Here is a 20,854-nt window from a genome sequence, read left to right on the forward strand (position 1 = left end):
GGATCCTGTGGGGTTGGCCCATGATAGCCTGCCTACCTGCCTGCCTGCCTGTTAAAGCCCAGAGTCAAAAGTAAGAGAGCTGTGTGCATGATTGCAGAATGAGTGGCAAGTATTAATACTTACACAACCTCTGAGATAGTGCAACCACTAGCACAACTATTTTTATACTATCTCATTTTGCCCATGGAATTCTGCCCAAATCTCTGCTTGTGTTCAGCAGTCTTAGACATATTAAACAGTTTGTGTAGATAATAGATTCCAAGGAGCTCATGACCCTTATCACCTTGAATCTCCCTGCCAACAAAGCTTCTAAGCTAGTATGTCATGATCAACTCTTTTGATGCCTATTGGAAGGCCTAAGACAACCATATAGTGCAATACCCAATGACAGCTTCAGAGCATCATGTAAGATCAGTATGGTGTCCAGCAGTTTCATTACAAAATAGTAAATAGTTGAAAAAACTTGCTTCTTTCCAGATGCTCCAAAAAGAATCAACAGTATTTGGTTTAGACCATCTGGATGGGACAAATTACTGCAGACATGTTGTCAGCTTGTATTCTTCAGGGAGTGATTAACAAATTTAGGAGGATGTGCAGAGTTTACTGGCTGGTGATCACACTCAGTAAGCCATTAGTAGCCAATCTGCAGCAGGTTTCCAGGAATGAAAGAAACAGTGATAGTCAATGGACACAAATATGGTACCTATATCTAGCATAATAGAAAAAATACCAGTTCTCCCCATCAGATAAATAAGAAGCATTGCTCTAAGATAGAGCAGTGTCAAAGTCTGGGCCTCTGGGTAGTTTGAACTACAGTGCCTGAAGCCGTATCCAGTCTGGCTAATGCTCAGGGAAACTGAAGCTGAAGTCCAAAACACACAGATGACCAGGGTGTGAGAACTACTGTTCTAGGAAAACATGGTTCTAATGTGCTAGTGGTTACTTCTAAAAACCTGAATGCTGACAAGTTGGCAGCTCCTAACTTAATCTACACAGTTTTATGCAAAAATACCTGACTTGTGGTTTATTATTTTATTATTTTTATTTTTATTTTTTTGTTTTTATTTTATTTTATTATAAAAATAAAGCTGCTTCGGGTCTCAAAATTTTTTTTATTTTGGCAGTCTGTAACAGGCCCTTGTTTCCCTCTTCACTCTGATTTGCAAGCCTCCTCTTCTCATTAAATAAACTCCACATTTAACACCTCTTTCTTCACTTCTCAATCAGATGTTAAAACCTCTCCTCCAGCATCTGAGAATTGGTGTTAGGTGGTCGGGAGAGGTCCGGAGAAGGAGGGGTGGAAGTGGTATTTTCCCCTTTCCATCCTTTCTTATAGCCCCCAGGTTTTACCCTAGACTTATTCATGGGTCATATCAAAATCCAGGATTCTGACCCTGAAACTTTCCCTCGACTTATACATGAGGTCAACTTGTACACATATACAATAGTTAGCTAGCGGACACTTTCTTCTTCCTTATCAATAATATACTACTTGTTTCATTGGCACTACAATAAAGTTTTTCTGTAGTATTTATAAGTTATATCCTGCCAACTAAATGTACAGAGTGCACTAAGGCAACAAAGGTTATTACATTCTTTAAAATTGACTTAGGCCCTTATTGTACATGGTCATCAAAGCAGCATGACAACATGATAACCACGTTTTCAGTTCCCCTCTTCCTCATGACGTGTAGTTGTTGTGTGGTTGAACTGTGGGGGACCATAGTAAAAGCGAGTCTTTTTATTCACATGAAAAATCCATTAATGATTTCCTATAGCACTGCTGTCCCAAGTAATTTTCAGTGCAAAAAGTTCAATCACACTTTCCTGCTAATTTTGTTGGGAGATCCAACCCCCTTCTAGTGTCGCTGCAATGCTCTCCCTCTCTGCCACTCTCTCTCTCTCTCTCTCTCTCTCTCTCTTTCACACACACACACACCAGACAGAAAGATAGACTTACTCATTCAAACACAGATATCCAATTCACTATGGAAAAAGAAAAGGAAGGAACACTGCCATTTTTGGATGTCCTAGTCATCCGCAAACCGAACCAAAGTTTGGATCACACAGTATACCGAAAAGCCACACATACAGACTGATACCTGCACAAGAACTCCAACCATCACCCAGGACAAAAAAGAAGCACATCAAAACACTGGTAGACCAGACAAAACGCATCTGTGAACCCCACTTCTTGGAAGATGAACTGAAGCATCTGGACCGGGCTCTACAGGCCAATGGTTATTCCAGGTCAGACATCCGAAGGTCTGCCAGACCCAGGAAAACCCGGAGAAGTGAAGACAAGCAGCCACCCAAAGGGAAGGTATTTTTACCATACATCAAAGGAGTCACAGACAGAATAGGCAAAGTGTTGAGGAAGCAGAACCTTCAAATGGTTTACAAACCGACGAAGAAAATCCAGCAAATGCTTCGCTCAGTCAAGGACCAGAGAGACCCTCTCACAGCTGCAGGAGTTTACCACATACCATGCAGCTGCGGACAAGTCTAGATAGGGACCACCAAATGCAGTGTGCAAACAAGAATCAAGGAACACGAGAGACACTGCAGACTGGGCCAGCCAGAAAAATCAGCAGAAGCAGAACATGCCACAGTCCATCCTGGGCATAAAATACTGTTTGAAAACACTGAAGTTCTGGACCATGCCAACCACTACCATGTCAGGATGCACAGGGAAGCTATTGAAATCCACAAACACCTGGACAATTTCAACCGGAAAGAAGAAACCTTTAAAGTGAACCAAATTTGGCTACCAGTCCTGAGGAATAGCAAAATAAGGACTCCTCAAATGCAAATGGGAAACCACTCAGAGTCAGGGGCTTTCAGAGCAGATAATGATCACCAATTAGCAGACATTAATCCTCTTTTGCATGAGCCTCCCAGCCTGAGGCCGGCCATCAGCACAGAACAATACACATGCAAATCACTCCTGCATTCCCAGGCTCACACAGTGTGTGTGTGTGTGTGTATACACATCCACTTTTTTCCAGGCAAGCATTCTCTGAAGATGCCAGCCACAGATGCTGGTGAAATGTCAGGAAGAAACTCTTCTGGAACATGGCCATATAGCCCGAAAAACCCCCAAAAAGTACAGACATCCCTTCCTTCTTTCCTCCCTCCCCTCCCCCATTTCTTCCCAAAGCAGCCACGCGGCTTTTTCTGGGAACTGAGCAGAGGGAATGGAGGGAGGGAGAGCAGAAATGGGGAAGGCAGGAAATTGCAGTGTGATGAATTTTGGGTGCTTTAATTCTGGATTGGGATCAAAGGTGTGGGGTAGGTATGCTTTTTGCATACCATAGAATTACAGCAGGAGAGCACCCTGTGCAATAAGGCTCATAGTAGTTTTAAGATCATAGGCAAGGAATAAAAATAAATCTTGGAATTTTGTCAGTAAGAAAATGTTGGTAGACTTCATGAAATCTCCTGGAGTATCTGGGAATATAAAGGAAAGAAATTAATAAATCCAGTAGGTGAAGATGTGTAGGTTTCTTACTAAACTGAAGTTGTGTGGACAAAGTTTATTTTTTAAAAAATCTAATTAAAATAATCTGATTTGCACCACACAGGTTTCATGGACAAATAAAAGGCTAGATCAGATGGATTGAGGAGATGGCGGGAAGAAAGCTACTGGGAAAATATGGATCAGATTGAAATCTTTCCTGAGAAGACCCTGCCAAATTTCAGTAGGTATTCTCAACAGATCTTTGCTTATAATAGATTTTGGAAGATGGAGGGAAATACAGTGGGCCCTCCACATTCACTGGGGTTAGGTGCACAAGGCCTCCCTGAACGTGAAAAAAAGCAAATAAAAAAAACCCACTGTTTTTTTTAACCAGAAAGAACACCTCTCTAGGTCGTCCAGTGCAACAGTGTGGTCAACATCAGTTGGAAGTTGACCACAGAATCACACTGGAGGATTTCTCTAGGAATTGCTAGGTCCTCTAGTGTAACTCTGTTGTCACCTTTGAGCAGAGTCATACTGGAGGACCTGGAGATGGAACATTTCAATCAAATCCATGAATTATCAAAGCTGCAAAAGTCAAAGCTTCAGATGTTGAGGGCTTAATTCTTATGAAGTTTTCATATATTAGGTTTGTTTTTTTTTAAAGAAATGAATTATAATAACCAAGGACCAGTTCGGATGCCAGGGTTCATAGTAATTGTGAATACATTTTGGGCTTTTATATCTTGCAGGTGAGTATCTTCCTCTGTATCTTTTCTTGCAGGTGAACATAATTTGCCATGACATCAAAATTGATTAAGATACAGTAATGTAAATGAAAGTTTGCTTTCAAGCTGGTATTCTGAAGCCGATTTCAAATTGTGGTTTCTTTAATTTGGAGGCCAACTTTAGTGGTAACCATAGCTTGTCCAAATGATCCGTTATGACAAAGGCTGGATGTGGAGATAGATTTTGCAAACGAAAAAGGCATGTTCTTGGACTACAATTTCCAGAATTAAGTGGTCATGCTGGTTGATGAATTCTAGGATTGTCATCCAAAAACGTAATTTGTGCAGGCTCTTTTTCTGATTACCATTGGCTATGACATACAAACTGGAACCAATTAGTTTATTGGTAACAAATATTTTTGTCTTCATTTGTGACATAGAGCAAGATGCCTTTTCTCTTTCAGACTATAGTATCTTTTTCCATTATGCAGAGTTCAGTATAAAACTAGTAGTGTTGATACCTAAATGAGCATAAGTAGTAAAGGGTTTCTCTAGGTGATCAGTAGTACAATAGTAGTGATCCAAACTATTGGACCTGAATAAAATCACCAGGACTGCACTCCTGTATATATTTACCAAGCAGAAAGTCCAGTTGAATGCAATAGGTCCTATATCTGAGGAGACATTATACTGCCTATATGTTGTACATGTTTGTATCTCAAGCCAGGGTAAAATGAATACTGTACTTACATATTCATATACTTAAATTGTTAGAAGAAACACATGGTGCATTGAGTAAGTGAACAAAAATACTGTGTAGCAATACCAAATAATAATGAAACATTGTGTGCTTATGCACAGAATAAAAGAGCTGAAATTGCATAGTTTCAAATTGCACAGTTTCATGAGAAAACAAAGCTACTTGTCAGTTTCTGTCTTGTACATTCATGTGGCAAGCAAGTTTCCTCAATATGCTAGCTGGAGACATGTGAAGGTGCTTCCTGTATTATGCCTGGAAACAAGTCAGTTTCTGTTCCTGCAGTGAACCTAATCATGTTCCTAATTTAGATTGTTCATCCAATCCTTTATTGGAATCAGTGCTGCAACAATGCTAGTCCACAGTATACCAGCTCTTATATAAACTGACTATGTCATGGCTTCTGAATAATACAGTCAAAGATTTTCTGCAAATGTAAAGTGTGATAGAACACATTTAAAGAGGAACACATTTTTCTATTCAACTTCCAATTAAACATTTAAAAGTCTGCCTATCAGAATTTTAGTGATGGTAATCCACATAATACCATTATATCTTTTCTTTCCTGCTTTATGTTAGTTATTTATTCTTTCTTTTTAAGTAACTGTTTCAAGATTGAGGGTGACATATGGTAAACCTTGCATACAGATCACAAGGGAAAACTCTTACTGCAGCAAAGTCTAAATGATGCACATAAAAGGGAAAGGAAACTTGTATTAGATATAAGAGCACTGAAAGAAGGAGAAGAAGATTGCATCCCTGCAGGCAGACTCTAATTTTAAACTCCTTTAAAACACTGTATACCACTTAATTGTATTTTGAAGCTTAACAAATAATAAATTTTAAGATGTAAGGCAACTGTGCTGCAGGCAGTGCAAACAAACAGCTCTTGCAAATATCTCTTGCAAAATGCAGAAACCAACTTTTTTATATTTTGCAGTACAACCCTAATTTATAGGAGGTTGTTAAATGACTTTGACCCATAATAGATAGCTTTGTGCCATCTTGAAGTTTTGGATTATAACTCCTGTGAATCTTGGCCATTAGAAATTCTGGCTAGGCAATACGGGAATTGTATTCTAAAACTTCCAGTAGGCACAAGGGTATCTAAACTGGCTTAAATAAATTAGCAAACATGTGTTAATGGTAGTAATTCTGATAGCTTGTTGAAATCTTATATGTCCAGAGACAGTATACTTTTCAACACCACATAATGAAAGAGAAATTGAGTCAATATCACTTCTCTGCCCTGCTTGCCATCTATCAGAGATATCAGGCCAGCTTCTTGGAAAAGAGTGTTGGATTCTTTAGATTTACTTACGTTTGAGTTTGACTTGCACATTTGAGCAAGGCAATTTCCAGTTGCAGTCATAGCTAATGATGTCCTACATTTGTAAGTTTTCTTATCTCTCATCTCCCCTTTGAACTTTCAGTAAGAAGGATGAAAGGTTAATAGTCTGGTTTGATCTACTCATGACTTACAACTTAGGTAGGTATAAAGCACTACAATACACATGAATTACTTTTTGATACAACATGAGATTAATTAGTAAAATAGATTTCTTATAACCCATCTTTGTAATGTTGATCTACCAAGCTTTCATGTAACAGAAAGCAGTGCTTCACTCATGGTTATTGTGTAGCTGTGTGATATCTGGTTCTGGAGTCTTTGGTTGCATTGTTGTTCCTCTTTTCCATCCTGTTGGTTGGATACAGAAATTGCAAGAATTTGCAGTTATATTCTCATAATGGAGCATGAATTAGGAGAGGATGAGGACAAGTCATAGTTATGACAGAGAAGAGAGAAGGAAATGTGTTCTGTTAGTTGGAATGAAGGGAGATAAATGGCTGGTTACTTGAGTTGCAGTACTACCTGCATGCAAAGAGAAGTAGCAGCAGAGAGCAAGTTTTGATCCTGAAGTCATGACTAAGAGTGGTTAGGACAAGGGAGGTAAAAAGGACAATAGTTTTTTGTGGGTTTTTCAGGCTATGTGGCCATGTTCCAGAAAGGTTTCTTCCTGGTGTTTCGCCAGCATCTGTGGCTGGCATCTTCAGAGAATGCTTGCCTGGGAAAAAAAGTGGCTATACACATACATACACACTGTGTGTGCCTGGGAATGCAGGAGTGATTTGCATGTGTATTGTTCTGTGCTGATGGCAGGCCTCAGGCTAGGAGGCTAATGCAAAATCATATAATCGTAGAGTTGGAAGAGACCACAACGGCCATCCAGTCCAACCCCCTGCCATGCAGAAAATCTCAATCAAAGCATACCCGACAGATGGCCATCCAGCCTCTGCTTAAAGACCTCCAAGGAGGGAGATTCCACCACACTCTGAGGGAGTTTGTTCCACTGTCGAACAGCCCTTACTGTCAGAAAGTTCCTCCTAATGTTGAGGTGGAATCTCTTTTCCTGTAGCTTGCATCCATTGTTCTGGGTCCTGTTCTCTGGAGCAGCAGAGCTTGCTCCATCCTCAATATGACATCCTTTCAAATATTTAAATAGGGCAATCATATCACCTCTTAACCTTCTTTTCTCCAGGCTAAACATCCCCAGCTCCCTAAGTCGTTCCTCATAGGGCATGGTTTCTAGACCCTTCACCATTTTAGTCGCCCTCCTTTGGACACGTTCCAGTTTCTCAACATCCTTTTTGAATTGTGGTGCCCAGGACTGGACACAATATTCCAGGTGGGGCCTGACCAGAGCAGAGTACAGTGGCACTATTACTTCTTTTGATCTAGACACTATACTTTTATTGATGCAGCCTAAAATCAAAATCAAAAAGAGGATTAGTGTCTGGGAATTGGTGATCATTATCTGCTGGGAAAGCCCCTGACTCCGAGTGGTTTCCCATTTGCATTTGCTGAGTCCTGATTTTCTGTTCCTCAGGACTGGTAGCCAAATTTGGTTCACTTTAAGAGTTTCTTCTTTCCAGTTGAAATTATCCAGATGTTTGTGGATTTCAGTAGCTTCCCTGTGCATCCTGACATGGTAGTGGTTAGCATGGTCCAGAATTTCAGTGTTTTCAAACAGTATTTTATGTCCAGGATGGTTTGTGGCATGTTCTGCTACTGCAAAACCACCTCCCAACAACATAACCAAAAAAGAAAGAAAAGCCATCAAAGACCTCAATTTGGATCAAAAAACTATGGATGCCAGCCATGAAAGCCTTCGACTTCACATTGGAAAGCAATATTTATGTCCATTATTTGTATGGTGCTATTATCCCATTTATCTTGCATTGCCACAAAAAAATCTCACTTAAATGTTATATTCCTGTCCTAATAGTAAAATATGTAGCAGATAACTATTTTCCAGATGTTGAAAATCCTAATGTTGAATTTGTTTGTCTGTTTGTTTGTTTGTTTGTTTGTTTGTTTATCAAAAGGCTTCCATACTTCCCTTTATCATAGGATATCGGGGTGGCATACATTTTAAACAATTTAAAACACTTCCAGATTGAAAACATAAATAATTTGAAGATGATAAAAAAATTAAACATAGCTACAGTTACAGCCACTTTAAAAACTACAACAAGTTTGAAATAAATTAGTCCCTGAAAGATTTATTAAAAAGCCATGTTTTGTCTAGGAACCAGAAAAAAACAACTTTGGTGCCAGTTACACCTCCAAGAGCATGATACAATTGGTGTGCAACAACCAAGAAGGCCCCCTCTGTTGTCCTCGCAATTTATATTGTTGTTAACTCTTAGGACACAGAGGAGACTTCTTCTGCAGATCTCAATTTTGGGGCAGGTTTATATAAGTAGAGGTACTCAGACTAGAAGCAAATTGACAGCCAATGCAACACCTTTAAGGTGTTATATGTTGTCTATATGTATGATGGTTAGCAGTCTGGCTACTGCATTCACTAGCTGCAGCTTCCAAGTCATTTCAAGAGCAGACTCACAAAGGCGGGTTACACACCGCCATTTAGTACGTATTCTATACGTACTAGGGTTAGGAAGGGGCGGTGCTTCCGCACCTCCCTAACCCTAGTACGTATAGAATACGTACAAGATGGCGGTGCCCTGTTCATACGGGCGCCGCCATCTTTACGTATCGGACGCTGTGCATCCGGATGTCGCGCGGCGTCTATGATGTCGCGAGTCCGCCCCAGGTGCCTCACAACATCATAGAGGCGCCACAAAAAGAAGCTCCAAAATGGAGCTTCTTTTTTGCTCCGCGCGGTGTGGCTGCTGTGGCTCCCTCACAGAGTAAATGGCACCGGCGGGAGACCGCCGCAAAGCGGCGGTCTATAACCCACCATAGATTGTGATTGAGAAGTTACCAGTATGGGAGCTACTCTGGCTAAATTATCCCTGTTCAGGAAAGTCTAGCTGGTGCACTAGTCAGAGCTGGAGCCAAGCACTCCTTGCCAAAGAAGACACTTGAACCACTGGTGAGAAAGTTGAGTCTAGGAGTACAGCCGGCCCTTCTTATACACGGATTTTTAATACACAGATTCAAGCATCCACGGTTTGAAAATGTTCAAAAAAAGTGTGAATTTCAAATATCATTCTTTGATTTTCCAATTTTTATAAGGGATATCATTTTGCTATGTCATTATATTTAATGGAACTTGAACATGCACGGATTTTGTTATCCACGGGGGATCTTGGAACCAAACCCCAGCATGTAACAAGGGTCCACTGTACTTCTTTTAAATTGCTCCTACAACTGAAACTGATCCCAATAAACCTGACCAGATGGAGCACTGGACACTTTCTCGGACTCTGTGATAACTATGGTGTCACGTTCTGAGTGAATGTGAGCTATTTTCTCTTCAAAGTGTCTGGCAAACATGTTGCAGCAGGCAACCATGGGCCCCACCTTTGGTTTCTCTGAACCTGATCCCAATAGAATCCTCATACTTTCTTAATCTGTTGGCAATACTCCTCACCTCTTTATCCCATGTAGCCCAGAGAAAGAGTTCAGAGATTTTCATTTCTGCTTTTTGATTACCTGCATTCTGTTGTGTCATCCAGTGCAACAAAATGTGTTTAACTTTGACAATGTCAAAAAAGCCAACTTCAACCCTGGAGGAGGGAAGGTTGGATCGGAGGGGGTGGAATTAGCCACAGACCTTTCTAGCTCTGGATGACTGAACATGTTCAATTTAATCAAATTGAAAGGAAAAACCTCTGAACTTCTGGATACTTGTAGCTTACTGCCAAGCACTTCATACTACTGTAAATTGTGGATGGGTGTGATAAGCAGCTGTTGGAAGGAACTTTAAGAAATCAGGTACATTGATTCAGGTAGAACATTCCGGCTATACAAGGATTCAGTTAATATGTAGACAAAGAGATAATCCAGAGATCTCCATTTTGGGGGCCAGTCACCATATTTGGAATTTTGAGAATATGTTAAAGGCATTGTCACAGAATGTGTACCGCACAGATATGGATGAAAAATAGCTGCTAGTTGGTATGGCAAGCCACAAAACACCCATTTCAAAGAAAGGGAAACTGTTGGGGTTAAAAAGCAAATAACTTGTCCAGGATGGTGCACAAGAGGCAGAGACAGAGTCTGTGCTCCTGCCCACTTACTCATTCTCTCTCTCTCTCTCAAGATCACTCCTCTTATACAACCAAGTCAGTGTTTTGGGATCACCTCCCTCCACTTGCCTTGAGTTCATATGGCACAGAACCAAACATACACACAACTTCTCCCTTTTTTCCTCCCCTTCCCCCAAATTGTGTCACCCTGTAAGCCTCCCATTTTGCTAACATTTGGAAGCATGTGGATGCCTGGGTGTGGTGGAACTTAATTTTTAGAAAGTTGGAAGTTCCTGGCTTATATCAGGTTGACATATGTAGGGAAACTGTTGCTGATCCTAAGTTTACGCTCACAGACATTGTGTTAGTTGCTCCTTCTTTCTGCTGTTGTCCCTCTGAGTGCTGCTGTGCAGTGCAGAAACAACTGTAGTGAAAACTGCTGTCTATAAATTCCCAGGGAAACTCAGTTAGAATGCAGATCATACTAATTCCTCATTAAGATGTGGCAATCCTACAAAAATGTTGTTTTTAATATTTCATGTATTTTATATAGATACATACATATTGTTGGAAGAGGGCAATTGCCCTTAAAAGTTGGAGATGTATTTAACCATACTGATTTTTTTACATTTTATTCAGTAATTTAGGAAGGATAAAAGTTGATTTTCAAGTCAGTGTTATTAGTATTATGAAGATCAACATTTTGTTTATCAGCATAAACATTAATTTATACTATAATCCACCATATTGTTTAAAAAGTATATTTTAAAATGGATTTCCTTTTGTTAAAAATGTTTAGAATTCCCCCTTTTCCCTTTCTCTCTTACAGCAATGGGCCAGGAAGCTGGAAAGCCCACATGGCCAAAGCCAGCAGGAGGGTATCAGACTATTACAGGCAGAAGATATGGAAGAAGACATGCTTATGTTAGTTTTAGACCATCTCTGGTGAATCAAGAGAGAAATGCAAACCAACACAACAGCGAATGTGAAGGATTAGAACTGGATGATGTTCAAACAGAAAATTCTCTGTGTACGTGTTACATAATTACAAACTGAAGCGTTTTCTTTAGAGAAGGAATGTCAAAAACATAAGAATGGGCTGATACTATAGAGTGGCAGAGAAGCATGGGCAGTTATGAAATTGACTTGATAATGATGGCAGTTTAAGATTTTTTTAAAAAAACATTTAGAAGTACCAATGAACCTAATTGGTGTAAATTGTAATTATTAGGTCGTGTTCAAAAGTGTAATTCTAGCTTTACCTATTTCACTTTAAAAGTAAAAAGATAGTGATATGTATGATGGTTGGTCACAGAAATAGGTCATTAATGGATTTTTTTGTTTTTTTGTTTTTTCTGCATACAGACAATAGAAGGCATTGAGAACATATTGCAAGTGTCCATTGTCTGTAGCTTTAGGCATTTATCTACCCTACTTTGTAGTGCTGGCCTGCTGTTAACGGCCTTCTGTTCACTGTTTTTTCCAGCTTTGCTTAAGTTATTAACATCCAGAAGCCTTTGTTTAGTCATCTCTCAGACTTATCGCCATCATGCCATTGGTTTCCCTGTTTAAAAGATCTTTGAGTGTGTTCGGATTTATATGTATTTTATCTAAGCTTATTTTTAATGGTTCTGATAAATGTAAGATAAAAATAAGTTTAAAAATCAAATTATCCCCAAGTAAAATGCATCAGTCATACTACTGTAGTATATTAACAGTATTGTAGGCAGTACCTTGTCTTCTGTATTTAATGAATATACCTCCAGCCTTTTAACCAAAGGATTGCATAGTGGCTTACAGTGTATAAAATATGTGGCACAGTAAAACAATAGAATAGTCAGCAGTGGAAACAAAACACAATAGTATCATCAAGACAAAGGAGGCGAATTCTTGGATTGCAAAAAGGAGCCATCTACTAATGGATTAAGTCCCATTATTGCTCAGGCCATGTGGGTATCATATGGTAGAAAAGGCTGATCAATTAGGCAACAAGCAAGCTCTTCCCCAGGTCAGACACTTGCTCCTCTTCAGTCTGAGTATTGTTGTTTCTTTGGATTTTCCCTCTGTTTAGCATTTTCCCATTTCATGCTGAGACCTCCTGTCTCCCCTCCATTATAATTTCTCCACTCAACTTTTTGGCCTCTTTCTCTCCTTTCCTCATGGCAGTCAGTAAAGCCTCCTTCAAATCTACTAGGTGTTCTAAAATGCAGCCATACCTGCAACCTGTGTCCATATCGTCCAAAGAATAGGCACCTGTTCAGCATGTTAGAGTGGTTCAGTCTTCTAAAACGGGTACCTCTGCAGAGAGCCTCCAAACTGCATGTCTCTTCATTACTCACCTCCATTTCCAGTTTCAACAAAAGTTTATTTTACAATTACATGTTCATGATCTGTACGTAGAGAGATCTTGTAGCACCTTTGAGACTAACTGAAAGAAAAAATTGGTAGCATGAATTTTCGTAGACTTCAGTCTACTTCCTCATATGCATAATGTTTATCATCTGTACACAACTGTATTCAAATTCTAACTTATTTTGTTCAAAACTATACATCTTTTTGTCCATTTTAAAACTTTCCAGTAATTATAAGTAAGAATACCATTGAAAAGTATATACTTCCACTTCTAGCTGTTTTCACTGCTTCTGATCTAATTGGAATTAAATACCAAACCAATTTTCAGCCCAGACAACAATGATCTCCCTGCCAGTGTGGAGCCATATCATGCACCTTGGGAGGTAAATGTCAAAAGTTGTTAGTGACCACTGCAAATGAGAAGAACACTTTCTTGCTTCCCTTTTCAGGAAGGTCACAGAGCTGGCACCTTTCTAAAGACTGAACTATTTTTAGGTAGTCTTTCCTTGAGGAGTGGGAGAACAGGAAGCACTCTTGGCTCATCTGAGTATCCTACAGCACCTCTTGGGGGTAGGGTGGAGTCATGATCTCTGGTATACTTATTCTCCTTTACCATTGGCCTGCAGGAGACAGCTTGTTGCCACCATTCCTCAGACACTCCTCTGGTGTTTGAACCTAAGGAACCTAATGTAAGGCAAATTTCTATTACCATTGCAGGTCTCTAAGGTTGGGGAAGCATTATCATGAACAGACAAGCCCAGGTATCTGGTTGTCCCTGAAGGCTAAGAACAGCATAAATCCGCTGGAACTCTGGACCATCAGTCTGGTCCTTCTAAGCATCCAACTTCTGCTGGAAAGTAACTGTGGTAATGTGCAAAATGTGGAAAAAACAAAAGGAGTCTTGAGGACTAGATCACTTCATGAGGAGGCAATTCACTTCCTCTGGTGGGTGGACAAACACCCTGTTAAACTAACACATCAAATGTATCCTGATCATTGAGGCAGAGTTCCTCTTCAAAATCTTGACAGACTTGGGAAACTGTGGAGTTTAGATCAAACTGTCTTCTCTCAAGTGTTGTGTTGTATGGAGGTGGATCACATCATCCCTGTGAAGAAAAGCAAGCTACTCCTTTCTGTCTGTTCCCTGTTTCTTTGTGCATATGGCCTCAGTTCCCTCTCAACACTGTGGCTCCCTGTATTACTGTATTCTTTCTCTCTGCTCTCTAGGGTCCTGCATAAGATCCACCAAGAGAACCCTTAATGGTCCTAGTAGTTCCTCACTATAATTTATTTATTTATTTCATTTCTGTGCTACCTTTCTCCCACAAAGGGACCCAAGGCAGATTACAAGATAAAAATATCTCATAAACACGACAGTATTTTTTAAGAAAGAATTAAAATCATATCTTTAGAACAAAGTTAACATAAAAACATGCAAAATTAAAAACATAACACCTCATGTAAGCCACCCTGTTATGATGTTTAAAAAACTTGCACAAATAAAAATGTTTTTACTTGCTGACGAAAGACAAGGGGGGTGGAAGCCAGCCTAGCCTCCCATGGAAGGGCGTTCCAGAGGGTGGGAGAAGCCTCTGAGAAGGCTCTATCTCCTGTCCTCACCAAGAAAGCCTGCAATGGTGGCGGAACAGTGACCCTTCCCCTTCACTGGTCCCACTGCCTTTGTTCTCAGAAATCACTCACTTGGCTAAGGAGACTTATGGTGCATCCCCCCTCTCCCAGTATCCATCTGTTGTCATAAGCACTGGTGTTTCATTGAGACCCAGGCTTTCTTTATTTAGCTGCCAGGTATCTGAAACATCATGTACATCAGGGTAGGATATTTAACTTGGGTAACTAACACACTTTTTCTCTTTGTGTACCTCTATGAGGCCATGTACACCTTTATCAGGTGGTGCAGACAGGAGGTGGTTCACAACAGCAGATTATGGAAAATTCTGGAATTCTTATAAAGAGACCTTGATGGCCTAACGGTCAGATGCTAAAAAAAACCAACAGGTGGTGGGCCTCTCCTACTTGCCTTCAAAGTGAGGAAGGTTCACCTAAACTCTTATCTATGTGGGAAATGTTCCTTAAGGGGACATTTTCTCTTGTATCCTCCAGCAGTTCACAGCTTCCTTTCTGAAACCTCCATTTGTTTCTAAAAACTGTTTCCTCCTCCACCTCTTTGAACATCTCCAGTCAGTGTCTCTTTGTCCCACCAGATACTTTTCCTTATAGGGATCACTTTCTTTCAGCATGTCTCAGAGGTGAGGTTTCTCACTGTGAATAAATAGTGTTGCATTTTTGAAAATCATACAGTCCTGACTTTTGTTCAGCTCACTGTTCCAAGGAAGTTTAGATGTAGTTATCTCTTCCCTTTAGCTTCACTCTTCTCATCTGGCAGAGAAAAATGGTTATAAGATGCATATGCATCAAGCATTTAAATGCCTATCTTTGAAGAAGGCCCCCTTCTTTTTACATTCCAAGTGTTTCTGCAGCCCTAGTATGTGACTGAAAAAATGCATTTTTGCAGCTTATGATGCAGCTGCCATGCTAAATCCTCATCAGGTAACTAATTCTACTAGAACTGCAGTTAATCTAAGCAGTTTATTCTACTAGTGTCCATCTGTCTGAAATTTGCCAAGTTGCAACCTGGGAGGTTCCATAGTCCTTTACGAGAAACTCAATTGCAGCTACATTTGGAAGAAAGGTTCTTCAACAGATGATTCAGATTGGAAGCTAGCCACCATACTGGTCCCTCCTGACTCCTTCCCCCTCCCCAGCTCTGGTACATCCCATTAGTAGATGGCTCCTTCTACTAATGCTACATTGGATATTTAAAGTAAAGGCTTATTCATGACTAGCATTGGAGACATCCACACTCGCTCTGTGGTGTTACTTATTCAGAGTCTTGCTTGTCCTCAATAGTTGGAATGAGTATTTTTTCCTGGCTTTCTATCTTGGCTATGAAAGAAGATGGAGCCTATTGCATGAGTAATTATTCATCCTTTCCAAACCATGTGAATTAAGGAACTGAAACTGGCACTTTACCTATTAGTGGGTAAACTCCTTTGCTGCATTCTAAAATGAATTTGTATGGTAAGCACACAGTGCATCAGTCCCACATCCCAGTCATAATTCCTTCTGAAAATAAAAATGGGAGCGTGAGAAAGGGACTGAGGAAGGAATTGCCAAAACCATATGGAATCACTCTGAAGCCCTGGTTGCCTTTAGAGGGTTATATGATGAGGGGTGGCATTAGCTGAGATACATTAATAATTTACTGTGTAATTTTGTTTAATATTATTAATAGCTATTGCTAAAAATATTGAATTTTGTTTACTGAAATAGAAAATAAATAAGAGTTAACTAACCAGATGAAGCAGCTACTTCTAGTGTATGGCTATATGAATACCACATGCTGACTAAGAAGCATTATATAAATATCCTATAGCCAAATCAAATATTTTGTGTGTGTGTATGTGTGTGTTATTATACAAGTACTTGGAGCACGCCATATCAAACAGCTATATCGCTGTTAATTAAAAGCTAGAATAATGTTCAGATAGAACTGCAAGGTACTTCAAGAAACAAATGCTTTTTATTTTCTTACTCTGACACCGAGTACTGGTAAACATGTGTTCTATATTACTTAAATATTTCATTTCAGTTCTGGCAATGAACATTAATCAAATGTTCATTAAAATTCTACATTTGCTGTGAACTCACTTGAAAATGTTTAAATGGAGACTAGGCACAGATGGGTTGAATATCAACAAACTCTAGTTTTAGGTGTTGATAAATAATTTTATAAATCTGATTGTTCCAACATATGCTTTTTTTTTACACTTTTGTATAAAGGTTCCAGTCCATTGGTCCAAGTATGTTCTGCTTTGGTAGATGTTCCATTGTTAATAAATGTTGGATCAGAAGATCCTGTTAGTCAAGCTGATCCAAGCCAAGCAGTCATCACAGGTACTCCAACATTTTCTCCGACACATTACAGTTTGGGAGACAGTCAGACTATGTGTAACAGTGCGAATTCTAATGGCTGTACAGAGTATGCTTCTGGAGAGCACTGTAACTTTCGTAGCCAAAATGGAATTTCTTTTGTAAACATTGACTCTTATGAACCAGACAGCAGTGATGGAGAGGAAGAAGGTGATCAAAATGATCTTTCATTAGTTAAAGAAGAAGCAGGAATATTTCAAGAGACACTGGATAACATGCTTTCTGAGTTGGAGAAAGGAGTAGACTCCTTCTGTGATATGCAGTCGCACCTGAACAATTTCAATCTTAATGCTTCAAGCAAAAGTTTTGAAGACTTAAGACGAGTGCCTTTTAAAAGACATTCCAGTGTAGAATTAGATACTGTTCAACAAAATAAGACACTTCTGAAATCATCCAGTGAAGAAGAATTTCTTGTAAAACATAACTTCATTACTGCTTGTGACGTAGAACAGCAAAAAAATGCAGTGGATTCTACAATTAGAACACAAGTAGCGATTTGTGATGCTTTGAGTACTACCAATACAAAGTCTGACCAAGAAAATTCATCTGAACTGGTTGTAAGACCCAAAATCAGAAAACAAAATCCTGTAAGCCAGTTGGATAGGAAACAGTCGCTTACAAGTGAAGAGGACGAAAAGAGCAATAGTAAAAGATGGAGTAATAATGTCGATGTCTACCAACGTAATGCAGGATGTGTCTTGAAACACAGCAAAGAAAAAAACAATTCTAGTATGTTTTTTGATCCAAGAGACTATGAAGAAGCTCAAAAGAAAATAAAAAGTGAGCTAAGAAAACACAGTATAACTCTTCAAGACAAAAGTAAAGTAGATGACAGTGCTTTCTGGGATGAGTTTGAAGATTGTGGCAGAAATCTGTCCAGTACCAACAAAGATGAAGATGAAGACAGGTAAGAGTTAAAAATTATTCACCTATACATTTGAACAACTGTATCAAATAATATGAATAGATATATGAATATATAGTAGATATATGAATATATAAAAAGTGGTTATTTAGTAATCTTCCAGATTTTGTAATGATTAGAATCTGCTACAGATGCATGGATCTTGGGGCCTACTTGCTCCTACTTTTACTTGGTTAAAAAAAAACACAGTTTAGTTAGTATGCTCCCTTTTCCCATTGTAATCATCTCCCTGCAAGGGAAAAGCAGTCTTGCAAGCCCTTTGCAAAACCAAAATACCTCAATGTTACTTTAAATATGGGTTAAATATACTCTTGTATCTGGAATTTTGTTTCTGCTCCTAAAAGCCAAAAAGGTGGAGGTGTTTTTGAACTGGATATCTTTGGATTTTTTCTCTACTTTTATAATATTTAACTAAAATATTATAAAACATTAAAAAAAGTCATTCAAATATACAGTGGACCCTTGTTATACGCTGGGGTTTGCTTCCAAGATCCCCCGTGTATAACAAAAACCGTTTATGCTCAAGTCCCATTAAATATAATGACATAGCAAAATGATGTCCCTTATAAAAAATGGAAAATCAAGGTTTGATATTTGAAATTTATATGTTTTTAGAACATTTTCAAACCGTGTATGCTTGGATCCGTGTATAAAAAATCCATGTATAAGAAGGGCTTACTGTACCATGTATCTTTGACTATATGTCAAGAAATTTATGCCAAAGCATTCACCTAAAATCCTGAGTCAGCTTATATACAGGTCAGTATGGTAATACAGTGGGCCCTCAGTAATCATGGGGGATCCCTTCTGGATCCCCCCACAAATACTGGAATCCGCGGATGCTCAAGACCCATTGACCTCAATGGTGGCACAGCCACAAGGTGGCACAGCCACATTGGGGACAATGGCACTTTGCCTCCCCAGCCACCTGAAGCCTACCTTGCCTTCCTCTCCTCCTCCTCCACCTCGTTGTCATTCTGTCGCTCTGTGGCAAGGCCTGGAGGGCAGGAATGATGAAGAGTTGGAGGAGGAGGAGGAGAAGAAGGCAAGGTAAGCTTTAGGTGGCTGGGGAGAAGCCCTTTCTCTGGGCTATGTCCCCTGGGCGGCGTTCTCCTCCTCTTCCTCCCTTCTCCTCCTCTTTCCACCACCACCTCTACCTTTGCTTCTTTCCTGCCACTTCTTCTTCCTCCCTCCTCCTCCTTTTCCTTTTCCCACTCCCACCTCTACCGCCGCATCTTCCTCTTCTTCCTCTCTTCTGCTGCACTGCATGCATGCCTTCCTCCTCTTCCTCTTCCCCCCCCCCCCCGGTGGGCTTGCCATCCGCGGATAGCCAGTCAGTGTATAAGGAGGGCCCACTGTACTGCTTAGAAAGGTCCTGAAAGAAGCACCTCCTCACTGTCCTGGCCTCGGTAGTGATCTCTGAAAGAACTAGAGAGGCAGGGTGTGTGTGTGTGTGTGTGTGTGTGTGTAAAAGAGGTGAGTCCCTTCCCAGTGGGATGGTGAAAGCATCTTCATCCTCCTTCTCTGGATCTCTGCCCACAGAACACCCCACTTTCACGCACTTCCTTTCCCTTCTCTATCCGATGTAAAAAGTTTCTCCTCCAGCACTAGGGAAGTGGGGTTAGGTGGTAGGGAGAGGTCCAGAGACAGGGAAGGAGGGAGGGAAGTGGTGTTTTCCTTTTATTTGTCCTTTACAGCCTTTGTTACTGGCCCTAGGTTCTACTCTCAACTTATGATATCAAGATCCACGATTCTCCCCCTAAAACCTTACCTTGAGTTATAAATGAGATCGGCTTGTACACGAGAGTATATGGTACCTGCACCTAGAGGAATATAGAGGGCCAGTGTTTTGATGTAATGGTTTGAGCATTGGACTACAGTTCTGGAGACCAGGGTTCAAATCCTCATTCAGCCATAGAAATCCGCTGGGTGATCTTGGGCAAGTCACATTCTCTCAGCCTCTAGGAAAGCAAAGGCAAACCCTCTGAACAAATTCTACCAAGGAGATCTTGTGGTAGGTTTGCCTCAGGGTCACCATAAGTTAGAAATGACTTGAAGGCACACAACAAGAGTACCGCATAGCACTCTAACATTAAGATACACAAAAGCTTTTTCACTAGTGAATGTGCAGACTGGCTTTGAAGGAGAAGCATCTGTAAAATTTTCTTGCACTGCTGTTTTTGTTTTGTTTTTTATTTACGCAGGCGCACACACACACACACATATTCATTATAAGCATAAATGTTTTTCTGCTATGTTAATTCTACTTTCTGGTACAAATGTAATTTCTTTAAATACTCAAGAAGAAGAAAAAATAACAGAAATATGGCTGAATATTAACTTAGGTCTTAATTCTGCAGTGCTAACAGGGTATTATTGTATGATTCAAGGAAGAGGAATTTGACTTTAAATGTAATAAAAATGTGTTGGAATTGTATAATGGTGCTCCGTTTGCAAATGTTCAATAATTGAGACAGAGGCAGAGGAGAAAAGAACAGTAGGATGGTAACACAGAAGAGGGTCATTTTAAAAAACGTTTGAAGTCTTAACACTGCTTTTTTGTGAACAAAAATTATATTCAGCAACTACTAGACTTGATGTTTGTTCTCTCTGAGTACCAACTCCCTGCTTGTTCATTCCTCTGAAATTTGTTTTAATTGAACTACTTTAATGTTATGAGCATGTGCTACTTTGCAAGTGGGAATAAAGAACAGATGGAAGTATTTCATCATATTTATCTTCTGTGCTGTTGAGACAATGAAATAAAGTACAATGCCAGAAACCCTATTAGGATGCAACATATAACTTCTTAGTTTAAATTCTTTTGAACAAGGCAGTCATGAACATAAGGGTGAAAAGATGTCATCAGCATTTTCACCTTGTTCTTTAACTTGGTTAGAAAGATAGAATTTAGCCATTTTAAGATTTTTGCCGTAGGCTTAAAATGAATCCCATTTTGGGAGAAAGGCAGAACATAAATCTAATAAATAAATAAAAAATTTAAGACCAATTAAGCAGTGACAGCATAGAATTTCTGATGTGAAGATCAAGTATTTGAAAATAAAAACATAACTTTTATATGAATTACAATCAGGAGTGATGTCAGAGGTTTGTGTCCTTGG

The 20,854-nt window shown here is 39.7% G+C and overlaps 1 protein-coding gene across 11 annotated transcripts in view; it reads left to right on the forward strand.

Moving 5' to 3' along the window:
* PJA2 (praja ring finger ubiquitin ligase 2) overlaps positions 1–20,854 on the forward strand; it is a 63,010-nt gene that overhangs the window by 11,237 nt on the left and 30,919 nt on the right. For 5 of the 11 annotated variants that reach the window (XM_089492391.1, XM_089492433.1, XM_089492414.1 and 2 more), the window contains 3 exons: positions 3,585–3,701; positions 11,274–11,474; positions 16,658–17,714. In XM_089492391.1, coding sequence (XP_089348517.1) covers positions 3,656–3,701; positions 11,274–11,474; positions 16,658–17,714 — 1,304 coding nt within the window. In that variant the 5' untranslated portion in view covers positions 3,585–3,655. Of the gene's footprint in view, positions 1–3,584; positions 3,702–6,378; positions 6,435–11,273; positions 11,475–13,519; positions 13,742–16,657; positions 17,715–20,854 lie in introns of those variants that run through there. The other 6 variants (XM_089492447.1, XM_089492439.1, XM_089492382.1 and 3 more) reach the window with 3 other exon arrangements.

This window comes from Sceloporus occidentalis, unplaced genomic scaffold (assembly GCF_023333645.1).
Source record: "Sceloporus occidentalis isolate IW3139 unplaced genomic scaffold, rSceOcc1.0.p SCAF_1, whole genome shotgun sequence".
NCBI lineage: Eukaryota > Metazoa > Chordata > Lepidosauria > Squamata > Phrynosomatidae > Sceloporus > Sceloporus occidentalis.